The following is a 20,953-nucleotide window of genomic DNA, read 5'->3' as shown; positions in this document are numbered from 1 at the left end:
AGTTTTAGAGGCAGGTTTATGGTTCCACCTAGACTCTCATGCTCTGGTTGTGGTGGATGGGGAGGGGAGTTTGCTCAGGGTTGTGAGGTGCTAACAGTCACCGACAGGGAATTCTTAACACTGACCCTGGGGAAGTAGGTAAAGGGCGTCATTGCTAAAATCCCAAAGTATCCCTTTAAAATGTGTGGCTTGTGTCAGTGCTTTTACACAAAAACTGAACAGGTGGTTAAAAGACCAGCAGGTTTTTTAGCCACATATGAACCTTCTTTAAGAATACCAGCAGAAAATACATCTCATTTCAGTTCAGATGTATCTGTTGTGTGTGTTTGAGACATCCACCGGATGACAGACAAGCCATGTTATAAAAACTACAAGAGGCTTGATGCTCCTGCGAAATCGAAGAGAAGACTTGGTGGACATGTAGTTTATTCAGCCGAGGTGCCAACCTGTGATTTTAAAACAACACTACAACTTCCACAATGCCCCACTCTACCCTTTGGTTTTAGGACATTATGGCTGCGCACTGTTCATCAATGGTGTTTTTATTTCCGTTTTTTCGTTTTTTCTCTTATTTAAAACAGAGGAATGTAGACAGAGTTTGGCTTCGATTATAACTTTACAAAAAAAGCATTAGGAGATTTCTGGAGTTAATGCTCTATTTGCGTCAGGAACGCTGAAACACGTTTTGCTTGATAGCTAACGAGTCAGATAGCCAGGTAGGATAGTTGTCTGTCACCGGTCCGAATTTAGCTGTTGTAAACTCAGTTCACACTAAATTAACTCGTGTTGTAAGGGCAATGATTGTATAGCTTGTTAGTTAACCGCTACAATAATTGCTATAACTCGATCACTATACGGGAACACACTAGTTATCTATTCATAGCTATGTTTACCCCTGTAAAGTCGTCTTATTTCAGAGTCAGTCCCACTACTATCAACAGAGAGCTAGGCAAGACCAAGATGAGATAGCAAGAGGAGTTATTGGTTAGCTAGCTACGCGATCGTGAACACAATTAGACATTCAATTAAATCCCCCGAAGGTGCGTTTCACAGGAAAGAGAGAAACAGACGCAAGCCCAGCCATGTTTGGGAGTCTTTTCGAGGAAGAGGAGGAGGGATTTTCTCTGGCTCCCTCAGGAGGTAGAGTTGTTATGAGGGAAGGGGAGCCACCTCCACCCCGGGGAAGAGTTAATCTCAGCGGGATTAAAAACCAGGGAGGGACGTGCTACCTCAACTCCCTGCTCCAGACCCTGCTCTTCACCCCGGAGTTCAGAGGTGAGAGGTCAAGTCAGGTCACTTGGTGTTCTGTCTTTGGCTCATACTGTATTTGCAATACTGTGTGTGTGCGTGTGTGTGTGTAGAGGAGCTGTTCAGTCTGGGTCCAAAGGAATTGGGCTGCCTAGAGGACAAAGACAAACCAGAGGCCAAGGTAAAGAACCAACCATGGGAGTGTGTGTGTTCCTCACTGTATGCATGTCTTTATTTGTATTGGTGTGTTTGAGTAGTACATTAACTCTGTCCCTCAGGTCAGGGTTATTCCATTGGAGCTCCAGAGGCTGTTTGCTCGTCTACTCTTGGTGGACCAACAGAGTGCCTCTACTGGTGATCTCACTGATAGCTTCGGATGGAACAACAGCGAGGTAGTGTGTGTGAACACGAGCATGTGAACGAGTGTGTGTATGAATGGCGGTGTGTGTGACGCAGGGACTAAACTAGAGAATGAGGCTTGCTTTATATAATGCAACATCACTTTCTCCTACAGTATTTTGCTTACCACTCTCTCTCATCTCTCTCCCGTAGGAGAGCAGGCAACATGATGTGCAGGAGTTGAACAGGATTCTGTTCAGTGCCCTAGAGCACTCCCTGGTGGACACCAGCGGTAGTGCGTTCATCCAGCACCTCTACCATGGCACCACTGTCAACAGCATCCTCTGCAAAGAGTGTGGCAACATCAGCCAGAGACAGGTTTTTATTTATTTAAACATTATTTAACAAGGTATGTCAGTTAAGGTCAAATTCTTATTTACTTAAGGCAAAAGGACTCCTGCGGGAACTGCAGCTGGGATTAAAAATGTAGAACAAAACACACATCACGACAAGAGAGACAACAACACAGCATGGAGGCAACACATGACAACACAGCATGGTAGCAACACATGACAACAACATGGTAGCAACACAACATGGCAGCAGCACAACATGGTAGCAGCTCAAAACAGGGTACACACATTAGTGGGCACAAGACAACAGCACAAAGGGCAAGAAGGAAGAGACAACAATACATCACGCAAAGCAGCCACAACTGTCAGTAAGAGTGTCCATGATTGAGTCTTTGAATGAAGAGATTGAGATACACACATGTACCAGTTTTATCTTTGTGTTGCTTACACCTCTTTCTCTTGGCTCTCAGGAGGACTTCCTGGACCTGACCGTGTGTGTACGTGGCGTGTGTGGCCTGGAGGAGGCGCTCTGGGACATGTTTGTGGAAGAGGAGATGTTTGAAGGCAGTAACCTCTACCGCTGTGGCCAGTGTGACCAACTAGTCACTGCTGCTAAGGTTAGTAGGAGTATTGGCATGGATTTAAATTGTACTGGTTTATTCTAGAATTGGTACTGATTCCAGAACTCTCTCTCCCTTGCTCCCTCTTTCCCTCTCTCTCTCTCTCTCTCTCTCCCCCCTCTGTAGTCTGCCAAGCTGAGGAAGCTCCCTCCCTTCCTGACAGTGTCTCTGTTGAGGTTTAACTTTGATTTTGCCAGGTGCGAGCGTTACAAGGAGACTGGTCGCTACACCTTCCCTCTCACCATAAACCTCAGGCCCTTCTGTGAACAGGTACAACCTCCACCCACACTGATCTGCATTGCTTCACTGCCACTTACTCTGTGTGTACTCTACATGACTAAGTTAAAATAATGTCAAACCATTTAAAAATATGTTATGTCGCGTTATAAGGCCTAATGGCCTATGCTATGTCACCCTCTCTCCCAGACTGAAGACGAGGACTCGGAGTACTCCTATGAACTCTTCTCTGTCATCATCCATAAGGGAGGCTGTTATGGCGGCCATTACCACGTCTACATCAAAGACATGGACCACCTTGGCTTGTGGGAACCGCCGGTGAGAGAGCGCGGGAGGGAGGTGGAGAGAACAACAATTGCATATCAGACAATCGAGGGTTGGAGTATGTCACTAAATGTGCTAATAGTGAATTGTGTGTTTGTGTGTGTCTTTGTATTTACGCGCCTGCGTTTGTATCAGGAGGAGGATTCCAAACCCAAGGTTCAGAAGAAGAAGGAAGTGAGAGCGTATACTGAGCCGGAGAAAGACGACCCTCTATCTGTACTCTCCTCCATAATAGCCCAGGTAACGCAAAGCATGCTGGTTTAACCCGATGGGACGAGAGCACCACGGGCCACATCGTCAGTAGGTCCAGTGACTGTGTCTGATCTTAATGTGGTGTTGTTCCCCTCCTGGCCTGTAGGAGGAGAGCAGGAGCATGCTGCTGGACCAGCTGGGCCAGAGACTGATGGACAAGATCGGTTCTTCCTGGAGCAAGAAGTACAGGAAACTCCACGGCCCCATAGGCAAGGTAGGACATGACTGATGGGCCTCCCCCAAGAGCTCCACAACGTCACATGAACGCTTACCTTTCCTTATCTTCTCTACATCGTTCTACATGTTATCCTTCCACTCATCCCCCTCTCCCTCTCACCTCCTCTCTTCCTCTGCAGTTCCTCCAGAACCACAGTGACGTGTTTGTGTTGGTCAATAGCAGCACTCGGGTGGCCCTGAAAGCCAACCCCCCTAGCCCGGTGACCCGGCCCTCCAGCCCAGCCCACACAACCCCTGGCCCAAGCTCTACCCCAGACCCAGTCCACAACAACACTGTCAACGCCCAACCAGAACCAGGACTGGAGACAGCACCAGAACCACAGGTACACTAGTTAGACCTCTCATGGTTCTGCTTTAAAGATGGTGTGTCTGCAATGTTGATGCTGCAATTGGTTAGGTTTAAATCTCTATTCTGTCTCTCTGACTCTCCATTCATCCATGCATCTTTCTTCATCTCTCTGTCTCTCCACAGGGCAGCCACTGGTTTAATCTGAATGACTCCACAGTGACGTCGATCCATGAGAGAGACATAGAGAAAATGTACCAGGGAAAGGAGAGTGCCTACATGCTGTTCTATAGGAAGACACTGCTACGCAGGCCTTCTGGAGGTACGGGGGTGTTTGTGAGTGTGTGGGAGAGAGGTGTAAGAAGGAAAGGGAGGGAGAGAGTGAGTGAACACAAGAAAAGGAGAGCCGCATCCAAAGTTGATGCGAGTGGGAGAGAAAGAGAGATGGTGACGGAGAGACGTGAAAACGCACACTGATACAGTCTTTAAAATGAGGTTTTCCCTCTGGCAGCCCTGAGGAATCCAGGGTATAAGGTTCCCCCTCACCTCTTGGAGATGGCTGAAGAGGAGAACAGAAGACTACAACAGAGACGGTACTCACGTGCGCACACTGTATTTTGTTATGTTTTGCTGATGTTTTTTGGCTATCCGTTTGTGTGTGTGTGTGTGTACTCTGCTATAGGGAGGAGTTTGAGGCCAGCAATAACAGTGTTGAGCTGCGTCTCCACCTAGCGCCGCGCTATAGGTTGGAGAACGGAGCTCTTAAGCCAATCAGCATAGAGCAGAAAGAGGCCACCAACCTCACCTTTGACCTCCGCAGGACCGTAGGAGACTTGCGAATGATCATCTACCAGGTGACGTCATCACTCCGACTCATTAACTCACTTTCTTAATGACGCCATGGCACTTTGCAAAAAGCTCAAATCAGTGTGTGTGTGTTCAGATGCAGGATCTCTGGGATGGGGATATGGCTCTGACTGTGGCCAAAAGTCTGCCAGCCGGCCTTCACCTCTACAACACTCTCACAGGTAAGACACACACACACACACTTTTGCAACATGTACATTCTGTGAGAGTTCATACTGAACTTTTGTACGTGTGTTTCAGATGATGAGGTGTCTCTCTACAGTGCAGGCATCTTATCCGGCACTGATCTGTTTGTGTGGAACGGCAGAGAGGTGAGGAGACACTCGAATCAACACAATCCACCGTTGAACACACTGCTACTGGACGTCCTAGAACCAAAACGGCTGTCGGGTCATATCATATCCCCTTTATTTCCTCAGGTTTGTGGGGCGACTGTCCAAACAGGAGCCGAGTGGGAACCAATGCTGCTGACCGTGGTTCGCCCCTCTCTGGGAGAAGAGGAGGAGGACGGGGGAGGCGAGGGAGAGGAAGGAGGCTCGGGGCTGTCGAAGGAGTCGAGGGGGTTCGCTGGGAGGGTGACTCTAGGAGAGGTGAGGGAGGCATTAGGGGAGCCACAGGAGAGCCTCCTGTGTCAGGAGAAGAGGGGAGGGGGGGGAGGGGGGGCCAGCGGGTGGAGGGTATTCCCTCCTGGAGACATGCAGAGGACCCTGAAGGAGCTGGCCTTGAAGGATGGAGACGCACTGCTGGTGCTGGAGCCACAGACACAGGACAGCAGGTGGGCAGCGTGGTGTGTGTGTGCGAGGCAGTGTGTCAGTCTGCGTAAGTGGGTGACAGACATGAGGTGTGGTTGGTCTGTTTGCTATGACTGTGTGTGTAATGTCTCTCTCCCCCAGTGTGTTCAGTGTGAGTGGTGATATGGTAACCGTGACAACACCATCAGACTGTCGCTGGCTTCAGGTGGAATACCGACCAGAGAGAAGAAGAAGAGGAGGAGGAGAGGGGGAGGAAGATGAGGAGAGGATGAGGGCAAAGGTCCCTGCCTCTGGAAACATGGTGAGCTAGCAAGTGTGTATAGTATATTAGTGTGTGTTTACTATATTTGTGTGTGTGTTAGTAAATTAATGTGTGTGTGTTTAGTATGTTAATGTGTGTGTGTTTAGTATAGTAATGTGTGTGTGTTTAGTATAGTAATGTGTGGGTGTGTTCTTTTCTAGCTGCTGTGTGAGGTGAAACAGAGGGCCATAGCAGAGCTGCAACTACAGGAGCAGCTAGCAGGTCAGATACTGTTATTATTGCCAACACACTGACTCAACTCCAGCCACTTCAATAATGGGAATTGATAGGAAAGGATGTAAAATATATCACTAGCCACTTTAAACAACGCTACCTAATATAATGTTTACATACCCTACATTATTCATCTCATATGTATACGATTATACTGTACTCTATCATCTACTGCATCCTTATGTAATACATGTATCACTAGCCACTTTAACTATGCCACTTTGTTTACATACTCATCTCATATGTATATACTGTACTCGATACCATCTACTGTATCTTGCCTATGCTGCTCTGCACCATCACTCATTCATATCTTTATGTACATATTCTTTATCCCCTTACACTGTGTATAAGATATTAGTTTTGGAATTGTTAGTTAGATTACTTGTTGGTTATTACTGCATTGTCGGAACTGGAAGCACAAGCATTTCGCTACACTCGCATTAACATTGCTAACCATGTGTATGTGACAAATAAAATTTGATTTGATTTATTACCACTCCTAATAGCAGCAGCCAGCAGGTCAGATACTGTCATTATTACCACTCCTAATAGCAGCAGCTAGCTGGTCAGATACTGTTATTATTACCACTCCTAATAGCAGCAGCTAGCAGGTCAGATACTGTCATTATTACCACTCCTAATAGCAGCAGCTAGCAGGTCAGGTACTGTCATTATTACCACTCCTGATAGCAGCAGCTAGCAGGTCAGATACTGTCATTATTACCACTCCTAATAGCAGCAGCTAGCAGGTCAGATACTGTCATTATTACCACTCCTAATAGCAGCAGCTAGCAGGTCAGATACTGTTATTATTACCACTCCTGATAGCAGCAGCTAGCTGGTCAGATACTGTCATTATTACCACTCCTAATAGCAGCAGCTAGCTGGTCAGATACTGTTATTATTACCACTCCTAATAGCAGCAGCTAGCTGGTCAGATACTGTTATTATTACCACTCCTAATAGCAGCAGCTAGCAGGTCAGATACTGTCATTATTACCACTCCTAATAGCAGCAGCTAGCAGGTCAGATACTGTTATTATTACCACTCCTAATAGCAGCAGCTAGCTGGTCAGATACTGTTATTATTACCACTCCTGATAGCAGCAGCTAGCAGGTCAGATACTGTCATTATTACCACTCCTAATAGCAGCAGCTAGCAGGTCAGATACTGTCATTATTACCACTCCTGATAGCAGCAGCTAGCAGGTCAGATACTGTCATTATTACCACTCCTAATAGCAGCAGCTAGCAGGTCAGATACTGTCATTATTACCACTCCTGATAGCAGCAGCTAGCAGGTCAGATACTGTCATTATTACCACTCCTAATAGCAGCAGCTAACAGGTCAGATACTGTCATTATTACCACTCCTAATAGCATCAGCTAGCAGGTCAGATACTGTCATTATTACCACTCCTAATAGCAGCAGCTAGCAGGTCAGATACTGTCATTATTACCACTCCTAATAGCAGCAGCTAGCAGGTCAGATACTGTCATTATTACCACTCCTAATAGCAGCAGCTAGCAGGTCAGATACTGTTATTATTACCACTCCTAATAGCAGCAGCTAGCAGGTCAGATACTGTTATTATTACCACTCCTAATAGCAGCAGCTAGCTGGTCAGATACTGTTATTATTACCACTCCTAATAGCAGCAGCTAGCAGGTCAGATACTGTCATTATTACCACTCCTAATAGCAGCAGCTAGCAGGTCAGATACTGTTATTATTACCACTCCTAATAGCAGCAGCTAGCTGGTCAGATACTGTTATTATTACCACTCCTGATAGCAGCAGCTAGCAGGTCAGATACTGTCATTATTACCACTCCTGATAGCAGCAGCTAGCAGGTCAGATACTGTCATTATTACCACTCCTAATAGCAGCAGCTAGCAGGTCAGATACTGTCATTATTACCACTCCTGATAGCAGCAGCTAGCAGGTCAGATACTGTCATTATTACCACTCCTAATAGCAGCAGCTAACAGGTCAGATACTGTCATTATTACCACTCCTAATAGCAGCAGCTAGCAGGTCAGATACTGTCATTATTACCACTCCTAATAGCAGCAGCTAGCAGGTCAGATACTGTCATTATTACCACTCCTGATAGCAGCAGCTAGCAGGTCAGATACTGTCATTATTACCACTCCTAATAGCAGCAGCTAGCAGGTCAGATACTGTCATTATTACCACTCCTGATAGCAGCAGCTAGCAGGTCAGATACTGTCATTATTACCACTCCTAATAGCAGCAGCTAACAGGTCAGATACTGTCATTATTACCACTCCTAATAGCAGCAGCTAGCAAGTCAGATACTGCCATTATTACCACTCCTAATAGCAGCAGCTAGCAGGTCAGATACTGTCATTATTACCACTCCTAATAGCAGCAGCTAGCAGGTCAGATACTGTCATTATTACCACTCCTAATAGCAGCAGCTAGCAGGTCAGATACTGTCATTATTACCACTCCTGATAGCAGCAGCTAGCAGGTCAGATACTGTCATTATTACCACTCCTAATAGCAGCAGCTAGCAGGTCAGATATTGTCATTATTACCACTCCTAATAGCAGCAGCTAGCAGGTCAGATACTGTCATTATTACCACTCCTGATAGCAGCAGCTAGCAGGTCAGATACTGTCATTATTACCACTCCTAATAGCAGCAGCTAGCAGGTCAGATACTGTTATTATTACCACTCCTAATAGCAGCAGCTAGCAGGTCAGATACTGTCATTATTACCACTCCTAATAGCAGCAGCTAGCAGGTCAGATACTGTCATTATTACCACTCCTAATAGCAGCAGCTAGCAGGTCAGATACTGTCATTATTACCACTCCTAATAGCAGCAGCTAGCAGGTCAGATACTGTCATTATTACCACTCCTAATAGCAGCAGCTAGCAAGTCAGATACTGCCATTATTACCACTCCTAATAGCAGCAGCTAGCAGGTCAGATACTGTTATTATTACCACTCCTAATAGCAGCAGCTAGCTGGTCAGATACTGTCATTATTACCACTCCTGATAGCAGCAGCTAGCAGGTCAGATACTGTCATTATTACCACTCCTAATAGCAGCAGCTAGCAGGTCAGATACTGTCATTATTACCACTCCTAATAGCAGCAGCTAGCTGGTCAGATACTGTCATTATTACCACTCCTAATAGCAGCAGCCAGTATTATCATAGATATGTGTTGTCTCTTCACTGGCGTGTGTATCTCTGTCCAGGTGTGGCATGCTGTCTGAGGCAGGTGGACCGTACAGGGAAACTCCTGCCCCCAGGTACTGTAACCCCCAATGACCCTCACACATAGACACATGCATCTCTTACTTCCACCTAATTGTGTTTATGTATTGATGCAGGGATCGACATACAGGGTTGTCTGCTTGCCCGGGGAGGTTTTCGAAGCCCTCCTTGCCAGTCAATCTTCCACAACAAAGCCCCCCCCCCCCCCCCAAACAAAAACATACTTTATTAATGATAGTTACAGTCCTGGCTATATATATAATTGTTGAAAAAAAACAGACAAATTCCCAAAGCTGTTAATTCGTGATGCAGATTATCACACGCACACAGACTAGTTAATCTGTCAGGCGGCAAGAAAGAGCAGCTCGCCACTGGTTGTTGCGTGGAGCAGCACACAGAAGGACAGTAGTAGGGTTGCTGGTAGGGTATGTAGGAAAGATGTTTCAACGTTCAACTGGTAGATATTATAATGCAACAATGTGTATGTAAAACAGGTATTTACGATGTTTGGCCCAAGTCGTGGTTAAATCTTTGCAATGCACAGTTTCGTCGTCATGCTCTGTTTGAATGAACGTTTCTAAAGGATTTCCCGAACATTCCCAGTTAAATGTTGACTAAACAGACCTGAAACGTGGTCTCCAGATGTGGTTTAAGCTTTTTTTTTTGTGGACTTGGAACATCCAATTGTTGTTTTTCTATAAATTATTTTTAAAAAGTGTGATTTTTGATAGTGAGAACTTGGAAACTGGGAAAACAAACTGTAGCTAAAGATTAAACTGATTTTATTGGCCCTCCTACAGTAGCCTGCTGACTGTTCAAAATGGCTAACAATAACACCCCTTTTGCGATTACGCAAAGTTGTATTTTTCCCTCCAATCAATCAATGTAAATGTGATATTGTCAAGTAAAATGTCATTATTTCTGTATGGAGGGTAGTTATTATCGTCTAACTTGCTCAGCCCGCAAACTAAAGATATAATCACCTGATCTTGCTTTATTTGGGGTGGCGCCATTAGCTTTCAGTTGGCGATGGCCCGGTGTGCCACTGGCAAATTTACCTGAATGTCAAGCCCTGTCGTGTGTGTGTGTGTTGCCTCCCACAGTGTGTGAGGAGCTGAGCGTTCGTGACGCTGGGGTTAGGCTGATGACCTCCCTGTCCCTCTGTCCTGGAACGGCCCCCAAAGACACACAGCTGTTCCTGTACTTCAGTGTGGGGACAGCACCCTCCTCTGGCTTGGAGGGGGAAATCATTGTAGAGCGGTCCAGCACAGTTAAACAGGTGGGGAATGACTGCGTATCGTTTGGTCCGCTGGTCGGTCTATCTGGCTGCCTGCCTGTCTCTCTCTCTCTGTCAGACAGTGTATCTGCTTCTCTGCTAATGAGTGCTAATCTTATCTATTCTATTGTAGTGTCTCAAGAAAATGTTGGAGTCAGCAAGACTTGAAGGTAAAACTACTAGATTATAGAGTGTGTCCCTTCTCCCCTGTGTGTGCATATGTGTTAATGGTGTAGGGTTAATGGCGTAGGGGTAATGGTGTAGTGGTGTAGGGGTAATGGTGTGGGTTAATAATGTGTGTGTACAGGGGACGGTTGGCATCTAAGGAGGCTGGACTGGTGTGAGGAGGTGGGAGAGGCTTTGATGGATGAGGTCAGTAACCAGAATTATAAAACGTTTTTTTTTGGATGCTGATTGGTTGATACAGGGAGTTATTCACGACAATCCCCCAGGTAATGCCTGTTAACAGTTTTCATTTGAATGATCAATGCTCCTTCAGCATCCCACATCCCAGCCAGGCAATTAATAAACTCCCCTGGAAAGAAATGTCTCGACAGGATTTCCCCATGCTTCCATCCTAGCATTTGGTTTGCAACAGTTGAGGTTTGTCTAAACCTTGTTGCCTGCCGCGCTGACCTGTGCAACAATGTTGCAGTTTTTTTTTGCGATCTCCACCGTGCCATAGAGAATGATCGTGTCCAGAGGAGACTCATTATAATGGATATATCCAAAGAAATGGCAATAGAAATAAAGGTAAAAAAATGAAAATGCACATAGTTTGCTGTAGGTTCAACTGCTTGTCGTGATTGTGGGTTTACTTTAATTGACTAGTTGGCAAAGGAGAGGTAGACAACTTGCAGAGCAAAAAGTGTTTTGCTGAGAACGGATGACCAGCCTGCTTGGCTGACAACCATGCCAATAGAATAGACGACCAGCCCTCTTGGCTGACAACCATGCCAATAGAATTTGGCTGACAACCATGCCAATAGAAACCAGCCCGCTTGGCTGACAACCATGCCAATAGAATAGACGACCAGCCCGATTGGCTGACAACCATGCCAATAGAATAGACGACCAGCCCTCTTGGCTGACAACCATGCCAATAGAATAGACGACCAGCCCGCTTGGCTGACTACGATGCCAATAGAATAGACGACCAGCCCGCTTGGCTGACTACGATGCCAATAGAATAGACGACCAGCCCGCTTGGCTGACAACCATGCCAATAGAATAGACGACCAGCCCGCTTGGCTGACAACCATGCCAATAGAATAGACGACCAGCCCGCTTGGCTGACAACCATGCCAATAGAATAGACGACCAGCCCGCTTGGCTGACAACCATGCCAATAGAATAGACGACCAGCCCGCTTGGCTGACAACCATGCCAATAGAATAGACGACCAGCCCGCTGACAACCATGCCAATAGCTGACAACCATGCCAATAGAATAGACGACCAGCCCGCTTGGCTGACAACCATGCCAATAGAATAGACGACCAGCCCGATTGGCTGACAACCATGCCAATAGAATAGACGACCAGCCCGCTTGGCTGACAACCATGCCAATAGAATAGACGACCAGCCCGATTGGCTGACAACCATGCCAATAGAATCTTGGCTGACAACCATGCCAATAGAATAGACGACCAGCCCGCTTGGCTGACAACCATGCCAATAGAATAGACGACCAGCCCGCTTGGCTGACAACCATGCCAATAGAATAGACGACCAGCCCGCTTGGCTGACAACCATGCCAATAGAATAGACGACCAGCCCGCTTGGCTGACAACCATGCCAATAGAATAGCGACCAGCCCGCTTGGCTGACAACCATGCCAATAGAATAGGCGACCAGCCCTTGGCTGACAACCATGCCAATAGAATAGGCGACCAGCTTGGCTGACAACCATGCCAATAGAATAGACGACCAGCCCGCTTGGCTGACAACCATGCCAATAGAATAGACGACCAGCCCGCTTGGCTGACAACCATGCCAATAGAATAGGCGACCAGCCCTCTTGGCTGACAACCATGCCAATAGAATAGACGACCAGCCCGCTTGGCTGACAACCATGCCAATAGAATAGACGACCAGCCCGCTTGGCTGACAACCATGCCAATAGAATAGACGACCAGCCCGCTTGGCTGACAACCATGCCAATAGAATAGACGACCAGCCCTCTTGGCTGACAACCATGCCAATAGAATAGACGATCTGGCTGACAACCATGCCAATAGAATAGACGACCAGCCCTTTTTGACAACCATGCCAATAGAATAGACTCTTGGCTGACAACCATGCCAATAGAATATTGCCTGGTGGAAGGATGAAATAAAACAAATGTACCCATGTACCCATTTTTATGAAAACAGGTAGTTAATTTTTTTTTATATGTTGGCAATTGTTTTGTTAAAGCAATAAGGGCCCTCGAACCCGGATATTATCGTGATCAACACCCTCCTAAGGGATGTTCCCTCGTACCTCTTCTTAGCGTCGGGCTTAAGAACAGACCATAGTCGGGTGTTATTGTCACAATAATCCCTGGGTTCTAATAAATGATTGCTTAAGCGAAATCAGGAAGTGGGATACATTTTCCGCACTCTTTTTCACTCACTGCTACAATCTCTCTCGTTTCTTTCCCAGGAGGCGTCTCTCTCAGAGCTGAAGATGAGTCATGGAGACGCTCTGGTGATTACTGAGGGACGACTTCCTCCCAAGGTGCACTCAACTTCCTGTCCACTTCCTGTTCTCTTTCAACCCCATTCGCTCTCTACAGACATGTATTCCCTCTCTCACGTCTCCCCTCTCTCTCTCTCAGGGTTTTCTGAAGCTGTCAGTCTGGCTGTATGTGGAGCCAAGAGCCGATCCCGTGGTCTCCATGGAAACAGAGGTCAACGGCACAGCCGAGGGGTCCACGGAGGGTCAGAGGTTGGAGGTCATGACTGCAGGTGAGACACACAAACACAGTATGAAACTAGGTAGGAAGGTATGAAACTATGTCCACTGGTTAAAATGTGTGTGTGTTTAGTGGGCGGGGCCATGGTGGAGCTGAGGACTGTGGGACAGGTGGAGATCTCAGAGGAGGCGACACTGGAAGAGCTGAAGACTCAGGTAGTGTGTGTGTGTTGATACTGCTCCTTCTAGCGTGTGTCTGTCCATGCTGTGTGTGTGTGTTAATACTCTGTGTGTTAGGTGCTGACCCTGCCGGCGCTGCAGTATGTATGTGTGCCCACTCCTGCGTTTCTGCGTGTGTGGCAGCTGGAGGGACAGAGACTGACACGTATCCTCAGAGGACAACAACACACACTCAGGTACACACACACACACACACACACACACACACACATCTCCCTCCCTCTCACTCCTATCTATCTCCTCTCATCCCTTTCCTTTTCTCAACAACAAGTATCTGTTCACAGGAAGTTGAAGTTGTGCAGTGGGGTGGAGTTTTGTGTGCAGCAGCTACTGAGAGAAGAGGATCTTGGGTAAGGCTGGGGTTATTCTACTCTCATTGGTCAGTTAAGCAGATATCAGAAACATGATTTCTGGATCTGTTGCTATCCCTCGCTCTTCTGTTCCTCTCCCACCATCTCATTGCCCCATTCCCCCTCCCCCAGTCCTAAGGAGGTGTTGCTGCGTGTCCAGATGGGGGTGCCAGGGGAGCGGGGTTACTACCCTCCAGAGGACCTGGTCTGGGATGCTTCTCAAGACCCTTCCCCCAGATCGCTACGCTCTGCCTTGGCCTCAACATACGGCCTCTCTCCTGACTCCCTGCTACTTGCCAAGCACCAGCCACACACACACACCTGGGAGACTTTCTCCAACTGGGTAAGAGATGTGGAAGGAGGGAGGGAGGGAGCCTGATGTTTTGTCACTATCCTATGGTTTATTTTATGACTCTTCCTGGCGCTTGTTGATGATGCGTGCACACAGAGCCAGCAGGTGTCCAAACGGAAGAAGAAGAAAAAGACGGAGTCTCTGCTCGGAGCGCCTTTCCACCTTAAAGACGGTGACATCGTCGGTGTCAAGGTAACAAACGCAGCTCTGTGGTTCATCGTATTGGTTGCGTTCCAGCCTGCTCTGCTTTAATTGGACAGAACTTGCTTATTGAATGTGACATGGTTTTCTGATTGGATAATACTTTGACAGTAACATGGTGTTTTCTGATTGACAGAACCTGTTGATTGACAATAACCGGGACTTTAGCACCCAACAGGATGAGCAGAGGTTGAGGGAAGAGAAGGAGCAACGCAGGAAAGGGTGGGGCTTCTTAAAATATCCAATGAGACACAGGTCACAGTGTTGACACTGCTTTTCGTGTATGACATTAGCTTTGTAAGAAAGTGTATTTATATAAGTAAATCTCTACAGTTTATGTTGATACTATTTCCTCTTTACTCCTGCAGAGGGCAGGGTGCGGGGGCTGAAGTTGAGAACAACCAAGGGGTGGGACCAGAGAAGATGGGGCCAATCAAGGCCAGGAAGCCAGAGGTGGCCCTGTCAATCAACGTGGGGGTGTTCAGATAGCCTCGCCTTACACACACAAACAAACACATACAGTACACATGCGTGCACATACAGACTTTCTCACTGTGGCATCGCTCAACATCACGAACAATCTTCTGGACATCTGTTTGTGTGCCAAACATTTTTGATAATGTGTTCACACAGCTTGACCCCCCCATAGATCTGCTATCTTTTGCTAGTGTTGGTCTGGTGGTGGGATGACTTACTGGTTCCCTATACAGACCTCTGTCGACTCAGTGTCACAAGCTGCAGTCTCTGACTCTCCTTCCATCTCTGTCACTACATCTGGAGCCCTTCTCCCCTCTACATGAGATCCAATAGGAACCAGTATTTCTACATGAAATCCAATAGGAACCAGTATTTCTACATGAGATCCAATAAGAACCAGTATTTCTACATGAGATCCAATAAGAACCAGTATTTCTACATAAGATCCAATAGGAACCAGTATTTCTACATGAGATCCAATAAGAACCAGTATTTCTACATAAGATCCAATAGGAACCAGTATTTCTACATGAGATCCAATAGGAACCAGTATTTCTACATGAGATCCAATAGGAACCAGTATTTCTACATGAGATCCAATAGGAACCAGTATTTCTACATGAGATCCAATAGGAACCAGTATTTCTACATGAGATCCAATAGGAACCAGTATTTCTACATGAGATCCAATAGGAACCAGTATTTCTACATGAGATCCAATAGGAACCAGTATTTCTACATGAGATCCAATAGGAACAAGTATTTCTACATGAGATCCAATAGGAACCAGTATTTCCACTCATAGTACTGGGTGTATTACATATATATTGGTATGTATTTACAGTATTTGCTGACTAGTTTGCAATGGTACACACCACAGAGGTATAGATATGTACCAGTAGATTATAGATAATATATACACCTATATTTCTAATAAGAGTTAGTGGGTTTATATCCAGGCCTTAACATGGATGAGCCACAATTCAGCTCAGTCCGTAATAGTCCCCCCTACCTCATTTCTCTACCTCTGTTGCACCCTCTCTCTCTCTTTCTACCTTTCTTTCCCTCCTAACTTCATCTTCGCTTAGTGGTTTCACCCTCTCGCCATTTTCCTTACATGGGAAAGAGTCCAAGTGTTTTCTCTGTATCCCATCATGCCTCTGCACCAGAGTTGATCACGTTAATCATGCTATAATTATGTTTGTTTCATGTGCATGCAGTGGGGGTGTGTGGGCGAACTTCAGGGAGTTAAAATAATGTCATACATAACTTTTAGAAATGACGGTTGGACAATGAATGCGAGTGACTTTGTTTTGGATTATGAGATTATTTGATTTCCGAACTAATGATGTTTTTATTTTTGCATTTGCTGGAAGTATAACTGAAATTTAGTTTTATGTACTGTATGACTTCTGGGTCAGTGCCAAGATGCAAGGACAGATGGAGAGTTTTGGATTAAATACAGAATAAAACGGATCAAGAAAGAATGTTTGCAAATCTTGTATTATTTATTTTGGAGTCCTGATGCATGTTTACAGACCTTTGTCATTTGCACACTCTTTTGCAACTACGAATCATAGTAGGCCAACAGATTTGAATTTACAACATGTTTCCAGCGCCAAGAAGCAAATTCTCCATTCAAGCCTTATATTTGGCTATACCCGAAATGATGCTTATCAAACATAACATCAATGTATACATTTTACCTTTACAATCAATCATCTATGTGTATATATTTTGAAATATGAAATGCTCACACAAGACAATATCTGAAGATAGGGGTTAGGGAATATTGTTCAGGGCTAGGCTAATACATATTGAGTGGGGGCAACGTGATGGGGCAGGTCACATGCTGCACGGACGGCATATGAGGCCCGCCCTGCCCCTCAGGTAGCGATGACGTCATCGAGGGCCACATGGGATAGCCAATGGGAGGTAGCAGTTGGGCCTGGGGGCCGTAGTGATGGTGGTGGACGGCGTTTCCTCTTGGTTTGACCGCTGACCTCACAACAACATCCTGGATGAGGTCAACATCAAGATGAAAACAAAGTAACAAATATAAGATGTTAAGAATTCCAAAAAGGCATGATCTTTGGTATGTGGGTGACAGGAACCATAAGACTGCTGAACAATTAATCAAATGGCCATCCGGACTATATACCCCCCCCGGTACCCCCTTTATATAGCCTCGTTATTATTTTATTCCGTTTCTTTTTTTTCTATATATTTAGTAAATATTTTCTTAACTCTATTTCTTGAATTACATTGTTGGTTAAGGGCTTGTAAGTAAGCATTTCACGGTTAGGTCTACAACTGTTGTATTCAGCGCTTGTGACAAATACGATTTGATTTTATATAAATGATGTGGGTGTGTGTGAAACGGACCTGTCCTGGGTAAGGTGGTGACAGGGCCGTGGGAGGTATTGCTTTCAGCATCATGTTGTGCATTATGATCTGATGCATCTGAGCATTCTGCATCAACATCAGCTCCACCATGTCTAACACACACACACATACACACATACATACATACATACATACATACATACATACATACATGACCATTAACATTATATATATACACACACACACACATACACACACACCAGTAGCTGCACTTTGCATTTGTGTGTGTTTACCTTCTTTGATGCTCCCAGACCTTGGTGCAGGGTAAGGCTGAGGAGGGGGTATCTGTTGTATGAGGGGCTGTTGCTGTGGTAACTGCTGTATGAAGGTAGTAGGCTGCTGGGGCAACTACAGACCAAGAGAGAAGTCGCATCAGCTGTCTGTGTGTAAGAGAGAAATCGCATCAGCTGTCTGTGTGTAAGAGAGAAATAGCATCAGCTGTCTGTGTGTACGAGAAAAAGCAGAGCAAGAGGAAGATAGATGGAGAGAAAGAGTGATTTTTGTCTCACCATTTGCTGGATGATGCGCGGGGGCTGTGGCGGGGGTGGAGCGGGGGGTGCAAGGGCAGGCTGGTAGATATGGATGGGGGCCGGAGTAGGAGGCAGTGGGACAGGAGGAGGGAGGAGGTCTGGGCGGTACCGTCTCCCTGTCCCACCCCAGGTGTAAGGTCTGCTCAGGTCCTCCAACATGTGCTGCTCCTGCAGGCAACACGCACACAGACAGTTACCATGTGAGTTTGATGATAATGATGGTGATAAATATCTTAATAATAAGGATGTCATACCCTCAGTCTTTGCAACAGGTCCTTTTTTCGTCTAAGCACACTGTGCAACGCATCCGTCTGTCCATCAAAACTCCCTGGCCAATCAGAATTAGGAATAAAGTAACTTCAGAAAACTTACACACAAAAAGGAACAATCAGGGTTTGCTTGTACTTCAACACTTCATTACAATATTTATTTTCAAACATTTTGTAGTCTTACTGGTGGATAGGGCAGATTCTGCTCTGCTGTCCTTGTTGTCCCTCTCGTTCTCCAGTCTCTGTGGACATGAAGACAAGCAGGAAGGGAGTCGTCAGCCGTCAACAAGAGGCCATGTGCAGCCAGAACTCACATCAGAAAACATGATCTCTTTTACTACTCTTTGTTACACTAATAAGTTAAAAACATGGCCTTTCTGTCTATCAAAATAAATGATCAGATGATTATTTGATACCCAAAACTTTAAAAACTCAATCAATCAAATAATCAATTACCTTCTCCAGCAGCCTGAGTTTGAGTCTGGTCATCTGGGCAAGCATGGGATCAGTCATTCTGAGAGTACTGTATTCTCCACACTGTGAAGTTGTGCACACACACACACAATAAGTGACTGAGGGTCACCGCTGTACACACCCCCACTCTCCCGTCCCCAATTTACCTGTAGCTCTTTAGCCGTATGTCACAAACCTATCGATCAGCTCTCAGTCTCTACGCCAAACTGAGACCACTCCCTGGTTACTAAGGGACACAACTGTTTATGTCAACCAAGCCACACCTACTGCTTGGTTACCATTCCTGGTTTTGGTCTTGATCCTAGGTTACTGTTTACCATCTGAGCTGACACAAACAGTGTATTTCTCTTGAACAACAACCCAGTAAGGCAACTAAAGAAATGTAAAAGTAAGGATCAGTGAAATTGTTTAGGATAAGAATAGAAAGTCATATGTACAGAAAGTTAGAAATTGGTACAAACTTGGGTGGTCATTTAATCATACCAGATTGGCACCCAAATAGGATCTGGAATGAGAAGCTCTACGCTGAAAATGTATAAATGTAGTCTTTATTGGAGGGATTGGATGTCTTCTCCTGTCCAAAAAGTTGGAACCGGACCCAGGGACGAACATAGTAATTTGGAGGCCCAAGGCAGAGGCCAGTCTGAGGTCCCCAACCCCACCTCATTTAAAAAAAAGGGTGCCCGGGAGACTCATGAGGCAGCACACAATTGGCCCAGCGTCATCCGGGTTAGGGGAGGGTTTGGCTGGCTGGGATTTCCTTGTTCCATCACACTCTAGAGGCTCCTTGTGGAGGAGAGCCTACAAGCTGACTTCAGTCACCAATTGGACAGTGTTTCCTCTGACATATTCATGTGGCCAGGTTAAGTGAGCAGTGTGGCTTGGCAGGGTTGTGTTTCAGAGGACGCATGGCTCTCAACCTTCGCCTCTCCCGAGTTCGTAGGGGAGTTGCAGTGATGGGACAAGACTGCAACTACCAATTGGGGAGAAAAAGCGGTAAAAGTACAACAACAAAAAAGTATTAATATGACATTTCAGATTTTCTTTTAGGAAAATTTGGCACCGGACATGACACGGAAGATTTTAATTTACCAGACATTTGAGAAAATGTATCGGACATCCATATGCATTCAGACCCGCCATCAATAAATGAGAGATATTGACCAAATGAGCCACATTTACGTCTTTAAAAACAGCCTATAACAAATAAACAAAAATTAAAGATATATTTTTAAATATATATATATATATATATATAGCCTATATAAAATAAGAAAAGCTTAGGCCTAACCCCAAAGAGATATAGAGAAATTCCAGTGGCATGCTATGTCTGCTATACAGATATAGACACACAGGAGGCTAATTCATATATTTTTTTTTAAATAAAAATATTTTGTATAAAGATAAGCATTATATTGTTAGATTACAGGAGTAAAACTCTGGTAGGCCTGAAACAGTCTTCCTCCCCTCAAATTCAACTGTCAGAGTCAGTTGGAACACTGGGGTGCACTGCTGTCATATCACAGGCCTGCAGTAGCTAAAGCTTAATAAAAAACGCACTACCCTCCCATTGACAACCCTACCTATTTGGACCAGCACTCCCCCCAGTACATTTCGATCTGTCCCTAACTGGTATTTTGACCAATCAGATCAGATCTGAAAAAGATCTCACTGAAAAGATGGAGGAAAAGAGGAAAATATATCTGAATTGTGCTGCCTGTGTAAATGCAACTCAACCGGACCCAACCTGCACAAGTTCGAATTTTGGACCCGGACCGGGTAATCGTGTTCGGATGGACCCATGAAGAGCTCTAATATGTAGTTCGCGGACTAAATCCGTGTCAAGATACATCAGTTGACAGTTGAGTTTGGGCAACCCAAAGTTATGCTGTTACTGGTTAACTAATTTCCCCCGGGCATTTAGCGCACCGTTTGCAAAGGTGGAGTAGTTGGTTTAAAAAGCTTAATTGATCCAGTCAAAAACACGCACACATTAAAATAAAATATTGTATTGGTGGACTATTTTTGTAACTCTCTATATATATTGGCTAATTCCCTTATCAATCAAAGTTTAGATTCACCATTTAGTCCTCTGATTGGTTTCCAACTTGTCAGTCAGGGACCTGTAGAACATGGGAAGGAGTTTTTGACTGTGCATGTAGACACTTAGAGA

The 20,953-nt window shown here is 45.5% G+C and overlaps 2 protein-coding genes across 2 annotated transcripts; one reads left to right on the top strand and one right to left on the bottom strand.

Moving 5' to 3' along the window:
- Positions 1 to 492: 492 nt before the first annotated feature.
- On the top strand, positions 493 to 16,588 carry LOC135543442 (ubiquitin carboxyl-terminal hydrolase 40-like). Its single transcript, XM_064970701.1, has 31 exons — positions 493 to 1,275; positions 1,362 to 1,429; positions 1,527 to 1,640; positions 1,801 to 1,965; positions 2,411 to 2,557; positions 2,687 to 2,830; positions 2,987 to 3,115; positions 3,257 to 3,361; positions 3,480 to 3,587; positions 3,730 to 3,933; positions 4,083 to 4,218; positions 4,408 to 4,489; positions 4,579 to 4,750; positions 4,840 to 4,924; positions 5,004 to 5,074; positions 5,183 to 5,538; positions 5,657 to 5,816; positions 5,978 to 6,038; positions 9,290 to 9,343; positions 10,412 to 10,587; positions 10,718 to 10,754; positions 10,892 to 10,956; positions 13,230 to 13,304; positions 13,405 to 13,534; positions 13,615 to 13,697; positions 13,779 to 13,897; positions 14,006 to 14,071; positions 14,204 to 14,414; positions 14,520 to 14,615; positions 14,761 to 14,846; positions 14,993 to 16,588. The coding sequence occupies exons 1-31, from the start codon at positions 1,083 to 1,085 to the stop codon at positions 15,111 to 15,113; spliced, it is 3,819 nt and encodes a 1,272-aa protein (XP_064826773.1). The 5' UTR covers positions 493 to 1,082; the 3' UTR covers positions 15,114 to 16,588.
- Positions 16,589 to 16,908: 320 nt separating this feature from the next.
- Positions 16,909 to 18,869, bottom strand: LOC135543039 (uncharacterized protein C21orf58-like). The gene is made up of 7 exons (XM_064970140.1): positions 18,763 to 18,869; positions 18,491 to 18,548; positions 18,292 to 18,365; positions 18,017 to 18,205; positions 17,741 to 17,855; positions 17,483 to 17,599; positions 16,909 to 17,099 (listed from the first exon to the last, which is right to left on the bottom strand). The coding sequence occupies exons 1-7, from the start codon at positions 18,817 to 18,819 to the stop codon at positions 16,909 to 16,911; spliced, it is 801 nt and encodes a 266-aa protein (XP_064826212.1). The 5' UTR covers positions 18,820 to 18,869.
- Between the last annotated feature and the right edge of the window lie 2,084 nt (positions 18,870 to 20,953).

The sequence above is a fragment of the Oncorhynchus masou genome, chromosome 7 (assembly GCF_036934945.1).
Source record: "Oncorhynchus masou masou isolate Uvic2021 chromosome 7, UVic_Omas_1.1, whole genome shotgun sequence".
NCBI lineage: Eukaryota > Metazoa > Chordata > Actinopteri > Salmoniformes > Salmonidae > Oncorhynchus > Oncorhynchus masou.
Note: the sequence above shows the minus strand (reverse complement) of the source record. Positions and strands in the feature narration are given on the sequence as shown.

Excerpts from the sequence above, each read along its gene's own strand:
- LOC135543442 (XM_064970701.1), top strand. The coding sequence starts at position 1,083 with ATGTTTGGGAGTCTTTTCGAGGAAGAGGAGGAGGGATTTTCTCTGGCT. Across the intron at positions 9,344-10,411 it reads AGGGAAACTCCTGCCCCCAG|TGTGTGAGGAGCTGAGCGTT; the intron begins GTACTGTAACCC and ends TGCCTCCCACAG. Across the intron at positions 13,305-13,404 it reads AGGGACGACTTCCTCCCAAG|GGTTTTCTGAAGCTGTCAGT; the intron begins GTGCACTCAACT and ends TCTCTCTCTCAG.
- LOC135543039 (XM_064970140.1), bottom strand. The coding sequence starts at position 18,819 with ATGACTGATCCCATGCTTGCCCAGATGACCAGACTCAAACTCAGGCTG. Across the intron at positions 18,366-18,490 it reads AGAATCTGCCCTATCCACCA|GGAGTTTTGATGGACAGACG; the intron begins GTAAGACTACAA and ends CTGATTGGCCAG. Across the intron at positions 17,600-17,740 it reads GTCTGGGAGCATCAAAGAAG|ACATGGTGGAGCTGATGTTG; the intron begins GTAAACACACAC and ends TGTGTGTGTTAG.